The sequence below is a fragment of the Cricetulus griseus genome, chromosome 3 (assembly GCF_003668045.3).
Source record: "Cricetulus griseus strain 17A/GY chromosome 3, alternate assembly CriGri-PICRH-1.0, whole genome shotgun sequence".
NCBI classification, from domain to species: domain Eukaryota; kingdom Metazoa; phylum Chordata; class Mammalia; order Rodentia; family Cricetidae; genus Cricetulus; species Cricetulus griseus.
The window spans coordinates 51,402,519-51,420,755 of record NC_048596.1 but is presented as its reverse complement, the minus strand read 5'-3'; the positions used below and the strand labels follow the sequence as shown (position 1 = coordinate 51,420,755).

Below are 18,237 nucleotides of genomic sequence, written 5' to 3'. Positions count from 1 at the left end.
AGAGGAAGCTTGATTCAGACTCGGAAATGGATGTGGAGGCCTAACTCCCCCACTCTAAACCACGTGTACAAGCACAAGTACACGCACCCCCACTGTTCTCCCAACCCGCAAGTCGCAACCTGAGGACAGCCCAGCAGGGGGCATCCCTCCGCAGGGACTCCTTGGGCTGTGAGTTAACCCTGGGGGTTTAATGACCCCCGAGAGCGGGAGAAGGAGTTGCTTGGATCCTGCTGCCCACCCCTCAGCTGTAGTATCCAACCTAACACAGAGAGAAGGCACACTGGGTGCTTCTTGGCATCCTGGCTCCTAAAAAGTACTGACGTCCCTGCATATACCTGCCACCTGTGACCCGTGGTTGCTGGCCCACGCCCCAGAAACGGCAGTGTCTTCCTTCCCTGGTTCCTTAGGCACCTGGACTCCAAGCTCAACTCTGGGGTAGGGTGCTTGGTGGGAAAATGAAATAAGGAGGAAGGATGGAGAGGGGCCCCAACCCTGTACCCCAGACTCCAAAACCCTGAGCTTAGAGCCCCCGGTACCTAACATCAGACTGGCTCACCCGGTACTCAGCTTTCTCATTTCTCTCCTATATAAAGGTGATCTTGTTTCAGTCCTTCCCACCTCCCACCCACGACTTCATCAAAGCCCATCAGGCAAAGAACACCGGAGTTTGTAGCTTTCCTAATTCTCCGCTATGGTGAACTCTCTAGAGGACTATATTGGGCGTTGCTTGACCCAGGTCTCTGAGACAAAGAGTACACACACACACACACGCACACGCACACGCACACGCACACGCACACGCACACACACACACACACACACACACACACACACACACACGTCTCTATCTCTGAAGAAACTCAACACAGAAATCCACGCCAGACTGGGGGAAGGCTGCTGGCCGAACTGTGGGCTGAGAGGAGAGGAGGAGTGGCTCACAGGTACACACCTGTGAACCTAGAGTGGGAGTCAGGGGAGACAGTTTGACAAGCTGGGAGGAGAGCTGTCTGTCTCCCTGTCTGTTTGTCTTCCAAGGGGAAGCTGGGGGTGGAGCAGGCAAGGAGGTAGATGCTGCCTCCTTTGTCAGAATTAGCCAATTCCACAGTTGGGCAACACTCAGACACACAGTGAGTACAGACACACGCACGCACGTGCGTTCTGGCTGGACTGGCAGGGTCACACCTGTATGTACTTAGACTGCATGGTGACATGAGCACATAGGGATGCACACATGCCGGACACTAAACAGCATATGGAACAGACACACAGCCCCCAACTGCCCACAAACCAGACACCCATATAGCCTCACACCGGAGCTCTGCAGACACTAGAGCACACTGCCCAGCATGTGGGCATGTCACTCAGCCCCAGGGCGGGTGCGCCAGCCCTCTGGGTCTGTTCCAAGTTGGAACCTCTCACGTGAGGCCCAATGTGTCATTTTCAAACAGAAGGAATCTAGCTCCCTCACAGCAGGGAGGAAGAGCAGGGTGTGTGGCTGGGTGGGTGGGTGGGTGCGTGGGCATGTTCATGGGGGGAGGGCATATGTGCAAAGGAAGCAGACATGTGAATAACGGGGCATGTGTGTTGGGACATGGTGCGCACGAGTTGGGGGCTTTCCGGTTGGGGGCTTTCCGGTTGGGTGGGGGAAGGAGCCCGGGAAACAGAGTGTGCCTTTGTGAGGGTGTGTGTGTGTGTGTGTGCCGCCAGTCTGTGTGCAGTGGGTGTGGGTGTTTGTCTCCCTGTATCCGCCTTCTCTCTCCTCCTGGACTTTTAGCCTTCCTGGGCTCTCCTTCCTCATGTCCTGCCTCCTCCCTCTCAAGGCTCAAAGTGGATGCCCTTGTGGACAAGGGGGGCACACTCCAGGACTTAGTCCAACCCCAGATGCTGCCTGAGGCTTCCCTCCTGCTCCCTCTCCCTTTCTTTCCTCCCTTGCCTCCCTCCCTCTCTTTCCCTTCCTCCCTCCCCCCCAAGGCTGGCGTGCCAGGGGGTGGGACATGCCAATCACTGGCTGTGCCTCTCCCGCTGCCAGCACAGGGCGCAGCTCCCCCCCGGGAGCCAGGTGTTTGGGTCCCAGGAGACGCTGCAGGCCCCCCGGAAAAGCAGTGAAGCGGAGGACCCTACAGACCCCTCTCCGGTCCCATGGTGAGTACATTTGGAAAGGTTTGGGAGGGGCTGTGTTGAGCTGGGTGTAGAAGCAGCAGGGTCCTCTGGGACAGGGCAGGGACAAGGATGAGATGGAAATGGGGTGGACTCTTGAGAGGGGAGGTGGCCAGGGAGGGGTCTAGAGGCCAAGAGGGCTCTGTAGCAGTGGGTATTGGCTGCTCCAAACACTGCCTGCTGGTTTTCAGTGGATTCATCCTATGTTTTTCTGGGCTTCAGTTGGCGGAAGAGATGGAGACCCTCTTAGGAAACTCAAACTAGAGTTCGGAAGAGATTAGATGGTCATGTAGTTAGCAGATCCCCCAACACCCTAAAGCAGAAGGGGAGGGGCAGGAGGCAGCCCTTGCCACCAGCACCCCATTGAAGGATGACTCCATGTACATACTTTTGGGGACACCTCCTTCTCTCTTCCTTCAGGGCACCCTGAATCTCACCCCCCATTCACCTTCAGCCCCCCCCAAGATGGATTAAATGAGGCTGCTGGCCAGATAGACAAGCTAGATGCCAAGGTGGGTGTTGGGCCAGAAGCCAATAGGAGACCAGGCAAAGAGCCCCATTGCTCTTTGGAGACAAATAAGCACATGGACAGCCACATCATTCAGAGAATATGGTCCTGGCATGCAGGGGCCCCAGAGGTACCTCCCTGTCTTTTTAGTATCTTTGGCTCTTGCAAGGCAGGTCGCAGTCAATACAAGGGTCTCAGGCAATACAATGATACTAATGCGCACGTGTGTCCTCAGACTCCAGTAAGGATGAGTTGAAGCCAGGGGCTCTGATTCTTGCAGTTGCCGCTTCTAAGTCGGATGTCTGGAGAGGGGGGCAGTTGGCTCATGAAGACCTGTACACCTTAGGGGTGCTTAGTGCCAGTGGAGAGGGGTTCACTTCTTCCTACAGTGCACATCTGTCTGCAGCTCCACCCCATTGGCCCAGTGCCCCCTGTCTCACTGGCTGGAAGGACTCAGGCAGTCTCCAGGAGCCAACCAGTCTCCTGTCCCAGGGTAACCAGCTGCTCCATGAGCTGTCTAAGGAAGGATCGCTATCCCTAGACCTCAGCTACTAGGCAAACCATGATAGCTGCTGAGATACACAAGAGGAGGCGATGATGGAACAGGGTTACAGAGGGTATCATTCTTGATTTCCCTGCTGAGCTGGTGGCTGTGGCTTTAGTGGATCTTGACCACCAAAGCAATGGGAAGTCCTAAGTGTCCAGAAAGGTCTAGGCGGAGCTGTCCTAATGTACGGTCAGAGAGAATGAGGGTGAAAAAGGAGAAGGGAAAGGCTCGTGGCCATAGAAGGGAGACATAGCAGTCCCACTGGTACTTGAACCCATTCTCCTCACCCTCAACACAACACTGTGCTACCTCCTCTGTGAGCAGGAAGATGGGCTAGAATGGGGAAGGGAAGGGTGTAGTGAGCTTTGTGAGGAGGGAGCTTGGGCTCCCAAGCAGGCAAGCAGGGAAGAGGTGGGTGAATCGCTGAGTTTCTGCTCTGCTGTGATGCCATGGTGATGACTACAAGAATGGGGGAGGGAAAGAAAGAGAAGAAAGGAAAAGGGGGGAGTGCAAGGAGTGAGGATCTGGGGACATGCAGGGAGAGGGATGAGGGGGCCCAGCATCTCTGATGCTGCACTTGCAGAGCAAGGTCTAGGCTGAAGCCTGCTAACACCTAGGCTCTTCCCAGCCTGGTTAATGATGGTCAAATAGTCAAGGCCCATCACCAGTGAGCAAATTGGACCATGGTTCTAGGACGGATGCTCCTCTTTCAGATCAGCGGTGTATTTACAACGCATTTAACTGATGGCCACTGACCTCCACTAGGTTAGCTGGCACTCCCAGTAGTGGTTTGAGCACTAAAAAAAAGAGAGAAAGAGAGATTAATTCCACTTATTTACTTCATTGTTTCCAAGGCCAGGGGACCAGGGTGGAAGTTTTAAGAACCTTTAAGGAATCAAGAGCCACCTGAAGAGAAAGGTTAACCCAGGGTGAGCCACCCAGAAAGGCTGGCTTCTGGGCCTGGACCAGGACCTCCTCCTTACTTCCTACATATGTGAGGTCCTCTTTGAAGCCCATCTCCTCCCTAGTGTTATCTGTGCCCCAGCCAGGTGTTTTGACAGCTTCCAGCCCCAGAATAACAAGATGGCCCCACACCTCCTCCTTAAATCTTCACCAGCATGCTGCCATTCTCTGCCTCCCCTTCTCACTCCTTGACCAAGTTTAATGTTCAGGAATTCTTCTCTCCAGCCCTCTTCTCCTCCCACAGTGGCTTCTTCCCTTTGCCCTTCCTTTCACCAGCCAGATCCCCAGTCCCTAGGGATTGGTTCAGGGCGATGGCAGTCATCAGTCTGGCCTGCCTTGTGTTAGAGACTGACCTCATCTCTTAACTCTTGGATCCCACATTAACTTAAACACACACACACACACACACACACACACACACACACACACACACCACTACCACCCTCATTAACTTACACACACACACACACACACACACACACACACACACACACACCCCACTACCACCCTCATTAACTTACACACACACACACACACACCCCACCACCACCACCACCACCACCACCACCAGCACCATCCCACATCTATCCCTGGACCTCACTTAGCCTCCCTTCGACTCTCAATAAGACTGGATTTTCTTAAACCATTGCACGAGGCTCTCTATTATTTTTTCTCCCATGCTCTCATGCCAGACAGTTTTTTACCCAAAAGAACAGAAGCCTGTTGGATAAGAGGTCATAAAAGCAGAGGGACCCCTAAACCCTTCTCTGGAGCTGCTCTTGATCCCCTCAGGCTCATTCTCAACCTCCAGAATCTGATGTCATTAAGGAGCCCAGCCCCCACCACCACCACCACTCCACATATACATTCATCTATTTCTTCACAAATACTTGTTGAGCAATTACTATGTCCCAAGTCCTGTGATAAAGCAGTAAATGAAGCAAGCAGAGCCCCTACCTTTCCTCTCCATCAGAGTCATTGCTAGATCTCCCCTACCCCCACACTGTCATTATTCATCACACAGATAAATGTCACATACATAGGCCAGATTCAAAATCCAGGACTGTTGGTTGATTCAAGCTAGGGTTTGGCCAACCTAGTGGAGATAGGTGGAGAAACTATAGCAAATCTCCTGCACACCCTATCAAGAACAGTTTAGAGTAGGGGCTCAGAGTCAGACAAGTGCATCACTGACAAGCTTTAAGGTCACCTCTTTTTGCAAATCAGAGATAATAGAATCTATTCTCAAGGAGTTATAACAAGTAAATTAAATTATGCATATAATGCGTAGAGCCATGTCTGGTATACTCAAGCAGCCAGTAAATATCAGTTGCTATGATAATAATAGTAATATTATTAAAGGCTCCCAACAGTCTTCATCAGGAGGCCACAGTCCTGGGCAGAAAAGCATTCTCCCCATTTCTTAACACCTTCTTGTGCCCAAAACATGAAAGGCTCCAAGATCCTGCCCATCCCCACAAAGCTATGGGCTCACCCCCACTATCCCCTAGCCTCATCCAGCAATACACACACCCTCACACACAAACACTCATATAGAAACTCAGCCCCATCCTACAAAAGGGCTCTCAGGTCAAGACCTGTCTAAAGTCAGTGAAACAAATGCTTGAAGCTAAGGATCATCGTAAGGGGTTTCTGCCTGACCCACCCTGCAATCCATATCCATCAGCTCTTTCCATTGATGTTTGTTTCTGTTTTGTTTAAGATTTGTTTTTTGTTTTTTGGGTTTTTTTTTGCTGGGAGGTAGTGGCACAGGCCTTTAATCCCAGCACTCGGGAGGCAAAGGCAGGTGGATCTCTGTGAGTTTGAGGCCAACCTGGTCCACAGAATGAGTTCCAGGACAGCCAGGGCTACACAGAGAAACCCTGTCTCAGAAAAAAAAAAATGTACTTATTTTTATTTTCCATGTATGGGTGTTTTGCCTGTATGTATGTCTGTTCATCACATTCCTGCCTAGTACCTGGAGGTCAGAAGATGGCATTGGATCCCCTAGGGACTGGTGTTACAGACTAGTCAGCCACCATGTGGGTGCTGGGACTTGAACCCCAGTCCTCTATAAGAACAGCCCATGCTCTTAACCACTGATCCATCTCTCCAGCCTGTCCATGAATGTGTTGACAAGATGTGCTCTGTGAATGTAGCATCAAGTTCCCCTTTCAACCAGAGAGCTAACACTGAGTCGCTAGTTCATAAAACTTCTGGAGCCACCACTGAACCCCAGCACCCTGTGTCTCAGCCCCTGGACAATTACAGTCACTGGTAGTAGTAATTCATAACTACCATCCTCCAGTATCCATCAACATATAGTGAGCCTCCCCCAGGCAAGAGTTAGAAGTGGCTCAGTGAGTAAACATGCTTGTCATGCAAGCATGAGGCCCTGAGTTCAAACCCCCAGGACTTACATAAAAGCAAACACATGTAACCCTGGGAGAGAGATACAGGAGAATCCCTGGAAGTTTACAGGCCAGTTAGCCTGGCATAGGCAGTGAGAAAACAACTCATCTTACACACACACACACAAGGCCAGACATGATGGTGCACGCCTATACTCCCAGAAGCTTGAAGCAAGAGAATTGCTGTGAGTTCAAGACCGTCTTAGGCTAAGTAGTGAGACCTCAAAGTAAATAACTTATAAGCACCTGTAGCAGGTGGCTCACAACCACCTGTAACTCCTATTCCAGGGGATCGGGTGCTCAACTTCTGGCTTCTACCAGCACCCACACATGTAGTTTGCACTCACACAGACAGAACACTTACAACACAATTTAAAAAAAAAAAAAGAAAAGAAAAGAAAGCAAACTGAAAAACCAGCTGAAAATGTAATTCCATTGGTAGTCTGTTCACCTAGCAAGCAAGAGCCCCTGCGTTCAGTCCTTAGCATCCCATAAATCAGGTGTCATAGCACCTACATGTAATCCCAGCACTTGAGAAGTAGAGACAGGAGGAACAGAAATTCAAAGTCATTCTCAGCACATAGGGAGCTCAAAGCTAGCCTGGATTGCATGAAACTCTGTCCGAAAGGAAGGAGGGAGGGAGGGAGGGAGGGAAGAAGGGAGGGAGGGAGGGAGGGAGGAAGAGATCTGGCATATGCAAGGCCCTGGGTTCAATGCCCAGGACAGAAAAAAGAAAGAAAACAAGTTGATTAAGGATAATAACATAGATGCATCATCTCAACACCTGGCGGCTAAGGTGACAAAGACCTGCCAAGGTTGCTTGGCAAGGACTACAGTGCATCATCATGACGTCACCATGAAACTTTAGTGCTTTACCCTGCTCTCACTGTGACAGGAAAGCAGGGCCCTGACCACTGGGAACGGCATCACCAGGGAGGGTGGAAGGTCCAGAGTGTGGTGAGAATGTGACTCATTCCCAGAGCCTCTGCCTTTCTTCTCAAACCTTCCCAGTGAGAAGAAAATGTTAGAGGGACACAGAGCAATTAGCCAATTAGAACAAACATATGCCTTGAAGCCGAAAAGTTAGTGTCACAATCCCAACACTACTGACTCCTGTGGGACCATCAGAAAGCCACGTAGCCCTCTGAGCCTCACCTCCCTCATCTATACAGAGATGAGAGTGCTTTGATCCGGGTGTTGGTGGCGTACTCCTTTAATCCCAGCACTCCGGAAGCAGAGGCAGGCAGATCTCTGTGAGTTCGAGGCCAGCCTGGTCTACTGAGCAAGTTTCAGGATAGGCTCCAAAGCTACACAGAGAAACCCTGTCTCCAAAAAAAAAAAAAAAAGCTTTCTACAGATGAAGGGGAGTAGTGTATATCAAGTGCCTGACTATCCTAAGTATGGTGGCTACCAATGTAACAATTGAAAAAGATTTAGCAGGGATTTCTAGCCATCCAGGCAAGACTGCCAGCCTCTTCACCTCCAAGGATATTTGGATAGTTTCTCTCTAGAGTCCTGTACTAAAAGTATTTGCTTTAACTAGGCACAATGGTTCACTTCCCAGCACCCAGAGGCAGAGACGAAGGTGGGTCTCCAAGAGTTTGAGACTAACCTGGTTTTCAAAGTAAGTTCCAGGCTAGCCAGAGCTACATAGTGAGACCCTGTCGCAAAAGAAAAATTAAAGCACTTTAATTATTCATGGCCACAAGCTTGTGATGGGCAACAGGTCACCATGTTCCCACCTAGAGTTGATGTCCCTGCAGCTCCCAGTGAAGGGACCTGAGTGAGCCTTTGGCTTCAACTTAGGGATTGGGGCCTTCTCTATGAAACAACTGGAGATGTTGCATTCAGGACCCTGCACATGTCCCAGAGATGCTAGGATAGTCCACATCCTCCTTTGTGCAAAAGAGCAGATTAAGAACCAGGGAGGAGCCAGGCACTGGTGGCGCACGCCTTTAATCCCAGCCCTCGGGAGGCAGAGGCAGGCAGATCTCTGTGAGTTTGAGACCAGCCTGGTCTACAAGATACAAGAGCTAGTTCCAGGACAGCCGAGAAAGGCACAGACAGAGAAACCCTGTCTCGGGAAAAAAAAAAAAAAAAGAACCAGGGAGGAGCTGGGGATAGGGGCTGGGAGACAGGACACTGTGACAAGTAGATGAGGACAGGGAATCAGGAAAAAGGGCAGAGGTTGTCCGTTATGTGTCTGCTTTGGTACTCCACTCATCAGCTGTGAAGTGAGGGGCAGGAAGGGAATGAACAGTTGGGAGACTGTGCCAATAACACACGGAGGAAGGGGCGGCACTGAGCGCCATTCTACAGCCAAGGGTCCTAATGCCCAGACTTGGACAAGTCAAGTGAGGCACTCACCTTGGAGCAAAATTTGAGGGTTCACTGGGGTATAGGGTGTGATTAATGGTAAAACACATGCTTGGTATGTACAAGGTTCTGGGTCATGTCCCAATACCCCAATACGGGGGTGGGGGGGAGAATGGGACACAGATAAGGAGAGAGAGACAGAGAGAGAGAGAGAACTTCATAACACAGAAAGATAAAATTGCAATTTTGTTGTTGATTTGCTTTGTTGTTTTTTGTTTTGTTTTTTGTCATCTAACACCACACACACACACACACACACACACACACACGCACGCACGCACGCACGCACGCACACACACACGGTTTCTCTGTAGCCCTGGCTGTCCTGGAACTCTGTAGACCAGGCTGGCTCTGAACTCAGAGATCCACCTGTCTGCCTCCCACTTTGTTTGGGTTCTTAAGACCATCTAAAGCAACTCAGGCTAGCATCAAACTTGCTATGTAAACAAGGTTGGCCTTGAACTCCATATCCTCCCACCTCTACCTCTAGAGTGCCAGGATTATAGGAGTGTGTACCACCACACCCAGTCTGGAACTTTCTAAAAGAATCAAATAACAAGAGGCTGGAGAGATGGCTCAGCAGTTAAGATCACAGGCTGCTCTTCCAGAGGACCTGGGTTCAATTCCCAGCACCCACATGGCAGCTCATAACTGTAACTCCAATTCAAGGGGCTCTGACACCCTCACACAGACTTACATGCAGGCAAAACACTAATGCACAAAAAAAGAAAAAATCAAATAGCAAACCAGACTTGCATGTAATCCTCAAATTTAGAAGGCTAAGGTAAAATAATTGAGTTTAAGGCCAGTCTGGGCTACATAGGGCTACATAGTGAGACTTTGTCTCAGTCAGTCAATCAATCAGTCAGTCAGTACAACAGATTAGCTCTTTTTGTAAATAAAGTTCCATGGGAACTAGGGCCAGGTTGGGAGTAAAGCTAACAAGTCAGGATTGCACAAGTGCAGGGCTGGATCCTGCCTTTAACATTGTAATCATCATAGATTGTATTTGCATTGATTTTTTTCATATTACATAAAATATTAGTTTATTTACTACCAAGTTTGGGAGAACCTTTAAATTTTGTGGCCAAGATACACATCATCCTTGCCCTACGCCTGAAGAGGCCTCTGCAGTTGGAAGGTGCAGTCTCTAGGCCAGCCAGTGAATCTAGTCAAGCTCCTTTACAAGTCTTTGCTCAGCTCTGCTGCTCCAAAGCCCATGGAGGGAGTGCACTCAGTCTAGAAGCAAGGAGACCTTGGTAACACCTTCTATCCCCTGTTGCTTGGCCTCAGTTATTCCCTTTATGAAATGGCCACTAAACAGCCCTGAGTTCAGAAAATAAAAGACACTGGCTGTGAAGGCAAATTCCCAAGATAATGACCACCAGCAACGCCACCAGGGAAGGCCCCAACCTGATCCCAGCCTCTAGCCCACTACCTGACTTTAGTTTAGAAGGGGTGTGACAAAACTCGGCAAAAAAGATAAATCGTATTTTGCAAGATGTGGTAGCTCATGCCTCTAATCCCACCCTCTGGAGGCTAAGGAAAGAGGCCCAATCATGAGTTCAAGGCCAGCCTAGGTTACATAGCAAGTACAAAACCAGCCTGGGTTTACATAGCAAGACTCTATCTCCGGAGCTGGGGCTGTAGCTCAGTGGCAGAATGTTTGCCTGGCTGCACAAAGTCCTGGGTTTGGATCGTAACACTGTGGGGGCGAAGGTGGGAGGCAAATTGTGTTTTAGTGCAATGCTTTTAAAATTCAAATTGGTGAGTTAGTCGCCAATGATGTTCAGTTCTTTTGTTGTGTTTGTTCAGGGTTTTGTGCATTTTTGTTTGGTTGGTTTTTTTCTGTTTAGTGATAGATTCTTGTAACTGAAGTTTCACTGGAAAAAAAATGACTGGGACCCAGTCTTGATGGTACATTTCATGTGTGCTCTTCTGCAGGGTCTCTTGCTGTTTCTCTTGGGTCTCAGTTCTGTTATCTATAAACTTGTGTCTAAGTCATAGGTTCCCACTGAGATTCAGTGTGGGGGTTGGAGATGCAGCTCAATTTGTAGAATGCTTACATGGCATGGGGTTCCATGTAAAGCTAGCATCATACCCTGTGCCTCTCATCCCAGCATTCTGGAGGTGGATGATCAAAAGTTTAAGATCTTCCTTGGCTACACAGTAAGTTCCCGGCTAGCCTAGACTGCATTAGATGAGACTCTGTCTTAAAAGGGGGGGGGGGGAGAAGTGGGGCAGAGAGATTAAATGTGGTTGCAGATCACTGGTAGAATGCTTGCTGAGCATGTATAAGGCCCCATGTCTAAGTCCTTACACCACACACACACACCGTTAAATAAGATAATGCATAAATGTATAGAAATACTTTAGCAGTGGCTGAGGGTAAGCTGTCTAACAGCAACAAACACCATAATTATCAATCACGACTGTTGCACTATCAGAGATTTAGGGCCTTGTGCTAGGGATGAAGCCCAGGCCGTGTGAATGCTGGACAAGCTAGACAAGTGATTTAACACAGCCTGTACCCAAACACTCTAGGTTTTTTGTTGTTGTTTTTTGTTTTGTTTTTTGAGACAGGGTTTCTCATTGTAGCTCTGGCTGTCCTGGAACTCACTATGTAAACCAGGCCAGCCTTGAACTCATGGAGATCTGACTGCCTCTGCCTCCTGAGTACTGGAATGAAAGGTATGTGTCACCACCCCAAGCTTAGGAGAGATTTTTTTTTTTTAATTAAAATACGGTCACATCATTTTTCCCTTCCCTTTCTTCCCTCCAGTCCTTCCTGTGAACCCCCAGAATCTGCTCCCTCTCGAAATCATGGCCTCTTTTTCTTTAATTGTTATTGCTACATAATATGTATGTATGTATACCTAAACATATAAATATAACCTGCTCAGTCCATTTAGTGTTCCTTGTATGCATATGACTTCAGGGCCGACCTCTTGGTGTTGGATAACTAATTAGGGACTCATCCCTGGGGAGGACTATTACTTCTGCTCCACTCCTAAGCAGAAGGGGGTCCTCATTCCTACACAGACTGAATTAGTGGGGCCCCAATGCTCACTGTGCCTCAGAAGCCATTCTAACCACTTGATGTTCAAAAACTCATTTAATTCTCATAACAGTTCCTTGAGGTATTAGCTTAACCGTCTTAGTAATGCCTACATCTTAGTGGAGGAATTTATGGTTATAGACATTACATCACTTAGTAAATAATGATCATAAATTAATAATCGATAAAATAAGATATGGTGGTGCAAGCCTTTAATCCCATCACCTGGGAGGTAGAAGCAGGATCAAAAGTTCAAAGTCATCTCCCCCTCTGCTATACGGAGAGGGAAGGCATCCTCTGCTACATGCAATCCTATCACAAATAAATGAACGAATGATTTACTTTAAAGTATTTCTTTCATTTTTGAGATTATATCATTTCTCCCTTCCCTCCCTCCAAAATTCCCCATATACCCCTCCTTGCTCCCTTGCAAATTCATGGCCTCCCTCTTTTTCCTTAATTTTCATTACATTGTGTGTGTGTACACTAAATACATAAATACAACTTTCTCAGTCTGTATAATGTTACTTGTATGTATGTGTTTTCAAGGCTGACCAGTTGGTATTAGATAACCAATTGCTGTGCTCTTCCTGGGGAAAATTATTTTTCTCGATCTCAGCATTCCTTGGTTGCCTGTAGATCTTTTTTTGTGTAGTATCAAAGCCTTATACCACTTCAGCATGTCTGTTGTTGTCGTCCTCGTTCAGCTCATGTTTAGACAGCTGTGCTGGTGAGACTATGGGTGTATCTTCTGACATTCCTACAAGACACCATCTTACAGCAAACTCCATGATTCTCAGGCTTATACAATCTTTCTGTTCCTCCCCTGAGCCTTAGGTGTAGGTGTTGTACTGTAGTGATTTTTTTTAAGATTTACTTATTTTTATTTTATGAATATAAGTGTTTCCCTGCATATATGTCCATGTACCACTTGTGTGCAGTGTCCACAGAGGCCCGAAGAGGCTGTAGGATCCTCAGAAACTGGAGTTATAGACATTTACAAGCCTCCATGTCTGGGAACTGAACCTGGGTCCTCTGGAAGAGCAGTAAGCACTTTTTTTTTTCTTTTTTTTTTTTTTTTTTTTTTTTTTTTTTTTGGTTTTTCGAGACAGGGTTTCTCTGTGTAGCTTTGGAGCCTATCCTGGTGCTCGCTCTGGAGACCAGGCTGGCCTCGAACTCATAGAGATCTGCCTGCCTCTGCCTCCGGAGTGCTGGAATTAAAGGCGTGCGCCACCAACCTGGTCACAGTAAGCACTCTTAACTGCTGAGCATCTCTCCGGCACCTATGGATGATTTTTTTTTTTTTTTTTTTTTTGTAAATTTCATCACTAGTAATGTCACCTACTCGGTAAATGGTGAAGCATGGATTCAAACCCAGACAGGCTTCGCCTGCCGTCCTGGCACTTGGGGAGGAAGATAAGAAGGAACTGGTGGTCAAAGTCATCCTTGATTACATAGAAATTTTGAGAGCCTGTCTCAAACAACAAAACAAAACACGGCAATACCAACACCTTCTTGTTTGTTACATTTCCCACAGCCTTTTAGCTAACATCGAGTGTAGTATTAAATGCAGGTGGCCTAGCTCTGGAGTCTAGGCTCTTTAACTGTGGTGTCATACATACTCCCTCAAGTGTACAGTGTCTCAGACACATGTGCACACACTGATGGCCACAGGCCATGTTGTCACACACTGATCTCCCCTGTGCTGAGAGCTCTATCACAATGACAATTTACCAAGAGCCATGGAGATGACTTCAGCCTCACATACTCCAGGTCATACATGCTCAAAGGCACAACACATTAGTCTCTCGTCACAGACCAAGTCCCCAAGTGACACCAGGGCTTGGAAGGCTTTTGCTCAACATTTTCCCCTGAGGATCTTCCAAACAGTATAATCCTAAAGGTCACAGCTTTGCACTAGAAAGACCCTAAATTTATTCAGTGGACAGATGGGGGGCACAAAAAAAGGACCCACCAAGTCCCACAGCAGCTAGGCTATAGCTGAGTGGGACCTTCAGTCTTCCATCTTCCTTTGCTTTGGCTGTGGGCCTCCCCTGCCTCTGGGCCTTTCGTTTTATGAAGCCTTAGTGCCTGGGCTACACTCCAGATCCCAGAAAAGTCTGAGGGATCTTCTTGTTCCCCATGCTGCCCTCTTCTCAGCTGGGGTCCAGGAACAGATCAAAGAGGGAGGGGAGCTTCCCACTCCCCATCTGGGGCCAGACCCTCACCTAGCTGGGAGTTGAGGCCATCATCCCTGTTGCCTGCTTCACATATAATCCATGGAAGAATATGTATGCATAAACACATATACATGAATTCCGCGTATCTCACTCGGAAGTCTCCTGTAGCTCAGAGATGTCCTCAAACTCACTATGTAGCAGGGGATGACTTTAAAGCACTATCCTTCTGCCTTTCCTCCCAAGTGCAGGGATTACAGATGTGGGCCACCACTCCCAACCCTCTTCTTTTTTCTGGAGCCTTCTTCTCCTTTCCATCACTCTATTTAATGAAAGAATCACACTGGAACAGCCCATGCACAGCAAATGGAGGAACCAGGCTCTAATCCCACTCAGCATCTTGTCACTAGAGTGGAGGCTGAGGCTGCTCAGTCACCATTGCCTCCAGCGAGAAAGGGATGACAAGGACCTTCCTGCTAAGGATGAGCAGGACAGTTAAATTAGATAACTTGATTAGACGCTTAGCACCGTGTCTGGCATGTAGCAAGCCCTTCTTAAATGAAGGCTCTAATAAGGTTGAGTGAAGTACTTGGAAAATTTCGCAGGACTGTATACAAAGTAACTCTCCCAATTCCGGCTGCATGAAATTTAGGGGAAACAGGATTTAGGGGCTGGAGAGATGGCTCGGGAGCTAAGAGCACTGGCTGCTCCTCCAGGGGATCAGGTTTAATTCTCAGCACCCACAAGGCAGCTCACAATGTCTGTAATTCCAGTTCCAGGGGGTCTGATGCCCCTCTTCTACCTCCTCGGGCACTGCTTACACATGGTGTACAGACATACAAGCAGACAAAATACTCATACACATAAAATAAAAATAAATGAATATTTTTTAATTTCTTTTTGAAGCCAGAATTAGTAACAATTTCCTAAGTTGAAGATCGGAGTCTGAATGGTGACACTGGAATGAAGACTCAGATCCCTAGTTTTCAGCTGTCGAGGCCACCCATGCTGCTTACTGCCCAATCTCCTTGTGGCTGGAAGCATTTGTTAGCCACTGTGTGTAGGTGCCGGGGCCTAAAGGTGATGCTATCTGGCCTGGAGCTCTGAGAGAGCAGGGGCTGTATCCTTTTACTCTTCCACTCAGAATTGCCAGAGATGCCCAGTGGCCCAGCCAAAGCTCCTGTCCTCTCTTTTCAGGTGATGCCCTTTCTCTGAGGAAAACCTGTGACTGGAGGAAGGGGCTGCCCCTTCATCCCACCTGGCTGAAATGAACACCTCAGCGCCCCCTGCTGTCAGCCCCAATATCACCGTCTTGGCACCAGGAAAGGGTCCCTGGCAAGTGGCCTTCATTGGGATCACCACAGGCCTCCTGTCTCTGGCTACAGTAACAGGCAACCTGCTGGTACTCATCTCCTTCAAGGTCAACACAGAGCTCAAGACAGTCAACAACTACTTCCTGCTGAGCTTGGCCTGTGCTGACCTCATCATTGGCACTTTCTCCATGAACCTCTATACCACATACCTGCTCATGGGCCACTGGGCTCTGGGCACACTGGCCTGTGACCTCTGGCTGGCCCTGGACTATGTGGCCAGCAATGCCTCTGTCATGAATCTTCTGCTCATCAGCTTTGACAGGTACTTCTCAGTGACCCGACCCCTGAGCTACCGAGCCAAGCGCACTCCCCGCAGGGCAGCTCTGATGATTGGCCTGGCGTGGTTGGTTTCCTTCGTCCTCTGGGCCCCAGCCATCCTCTTCTGGCAATACCTAGTTGGGGAGCGGACAGTGCAGGCCGGGCAGTGCTATATCCAGTTCCTCTCCCAACCCATCATCACTTTTGGCACAGCCATGGCTGCCTTCTACCTCCCTGTCACTGTCATGTGTACACTGTACTGGCGAATCTACCGGGAGACAGAAAACCGAGCCAGGGAGCTGGCAGCCCTACAGGGCTCTGAGACACCAGGAAAAGGTGGTGGCAGCAGCAGCAGCTCAGAGAGGTCACAGCCAGGGGCTGAGGGCTCACCGGAGTCCCCTCCTGGCCGCTGCTGTCGCTGTTGCCGGACGCCCAGGCTTCTGCAGGCCTACAGCTGGAAAGAGGAAGAGGAAGAGGATGAAGGCTCCATGGAGTCCCTCACTTCCTCTGAGGGCGAGGAACCCGGCTCAGAAGTGGTGATCAAGATGCCCATGGTAGACCCTGAAGCACAGGCAACAACCAAGCAGCCCCCCAAAAGCTCCCCAAATACAGTCAAGAGGCCCACCAAGAAAGGCCGAGAGCGAGGTGGCAAGAGCCAAAAACCCCGAGGAAAGGAACAACTGGCCAAGCGAAAGACCTTCTCGCTGGTCAAGGAGAAGAAGGCGGCTCGGACCCTGAGTGCCATCCTGCTGGCCTTCATCCTCACCTGGACACCATATAACATTATGGTGCTGGTGTCTACCTTCTGCAAGAACTGTGTTCCCGAGACCCTGTGGGAGCTGGGCTACTGGCTGTGCTACGTCAACAGCACTGTCAACCCCATGTGCTACGCACTCTGCAACAAAGCCTTCCGGGACACTTTCCGCCTGCTGTTGCTCTGCCGCTGGGACAAGCGGCGCTGGCGCAAGATCCCCAAGCGCCCTGGCTCTGTGCACCGCACCCCCTCCCGCCAATGCTAATGGCCTCCCTCTCCTGCATCCTTTCACCCCAGCTCCAGGGAGAGGACGGTGGAAAGTGTCCATAGGCTGTATCTTCAGCCTCAGGGCCCTGCTTAGGCCTCCCCTGGCTTCCCAGGCCCCTGGGTCACCTTCCTGGACTGCCCTGAGAGACTGCTAGCTTTCCAAACTTTGCTATTCCCAGACAGGGAGTGAAACCCGGGGAACTGGTTTTTCTGTTCCCTGCTGTGTGGGAATAGGCTGTTCACCAGGAAGAAGGCCCAGGAGGAGGAGGATCCGGGCTTTGGATTCTGTTTGCGTTTAGGCAGGAAGTCAGGAGTCAGCAGGGCCGGCAAGTAGTTTAACGGTGCAGTCTTCCTTGGTCCTGCAGGGGGCCCAGATTGCAATGGGAGATAGCACCCCCTGGGTCTGCAGGTGGGAGCTGATACCAAGTTTGGGATAGAACGAGCTGGTGACCCCTGGTGGAGTCACCAGGTGGAGGTGGAGATCCCCTCCCTGCACAGGCATAGCCCATCAAGGTAGGCCCTAGGCACACTCTCCGGGATTGTCCAGCCTCCCTACAAATGTCCCCAGGCCACCTCCATGTGAGTCACCTCCAAGGCAAACGTCCAGGCGTGAGCAGGACAATGATACCAGAGGAGATCAGCTTGACTAAACACACCAAGTCCCGAAGCTGCAGCAGGACCAGATGTCAGGTGTCCTAAATGACCCACTATGCCACTTTCTGGGGTGGGGGGAGGGGGGACAAGGTGCCTGCTATCCAGTCCCACACCCATCCTCCTCTCTCCCTGCCCCAAAGTAACCTGGGTCCCTCCCTCCTGGCTCACAGCCACCACCTGGGTGGATCTGCTCTGGGCGGATCTAGCCAGGCCTCCCGCATGCTGCCTGCCTCCAGTCTTGCCCCACACAGGCCTGGCCCAGCCAGCAGGTTCTCTTCTGTAAACTCCCTAGTCCAACCTATGCATGGCCTCCCTGCCACCCTAATCCCCAGGCCCTGCTGGCCCCAGATGTTCTGTCCTTCCATCCTCAGCATATGCTGAGTCTGTGAATAAAAGCCACGTAACCAGCAGCGGGCACTACGAGGAATTCCTCCCTGTTTTGGCTCCAGGCCCTGGTCCCCAAGGCCAGGACTGGATGGGGCAGGGAAGGCACAAGTACTGCATGCAGAATGTGGGCTGCAGCATTTAAGGTGGACCCAGGAAGGACAGCACCGAATGGCTAAAGCCTGTGGGTCCCAGCACCCTGGGGCCCGTGGCTCAGGTGAGTGGTGCTAAAGTCGGCAGGCCTGACCTCTGGAAATGAGTGGCTAGGTGAAATGCCCCTGTGTATTGCGTACATAGCTGCTCTAGAATCTTACCATGCCCAGAGAAAACAGAATTCCTCCAAACTCCGT

At 49.8% G+C, this 18,237-nt stretch overlaps 1 protein-coding gene across 1 annotated transcript; it reads left to right on the top strand.

Annotated features, from left to right (window-relative positions):
* Positions 1-1,727: 1,727 nt before the first annotated feature.
* Positions 1,728-17,893, top strand: Chrm1 (cholinergic receptor muscarinic 1). The gene is made up of 2 exons (XM_027408376.2): positions 1,728-2,142; positions 15,395-17,893. The coding sequence occupies exon 2, from the start codon at positions 15,465-15,467 to the stop codon at positions 16,845-16,847; it is 1,383 nt and encodes a 460-aa protein (XP_027264177.1). The 5' UTR covers positions 1,728-2,142; positions 15,395-15,464; the 3' UTR covers positions 16,848-17,893.
* The last annotated feature ends 344 nt before the right edge of the window (positions 17,894-18,237 follow it).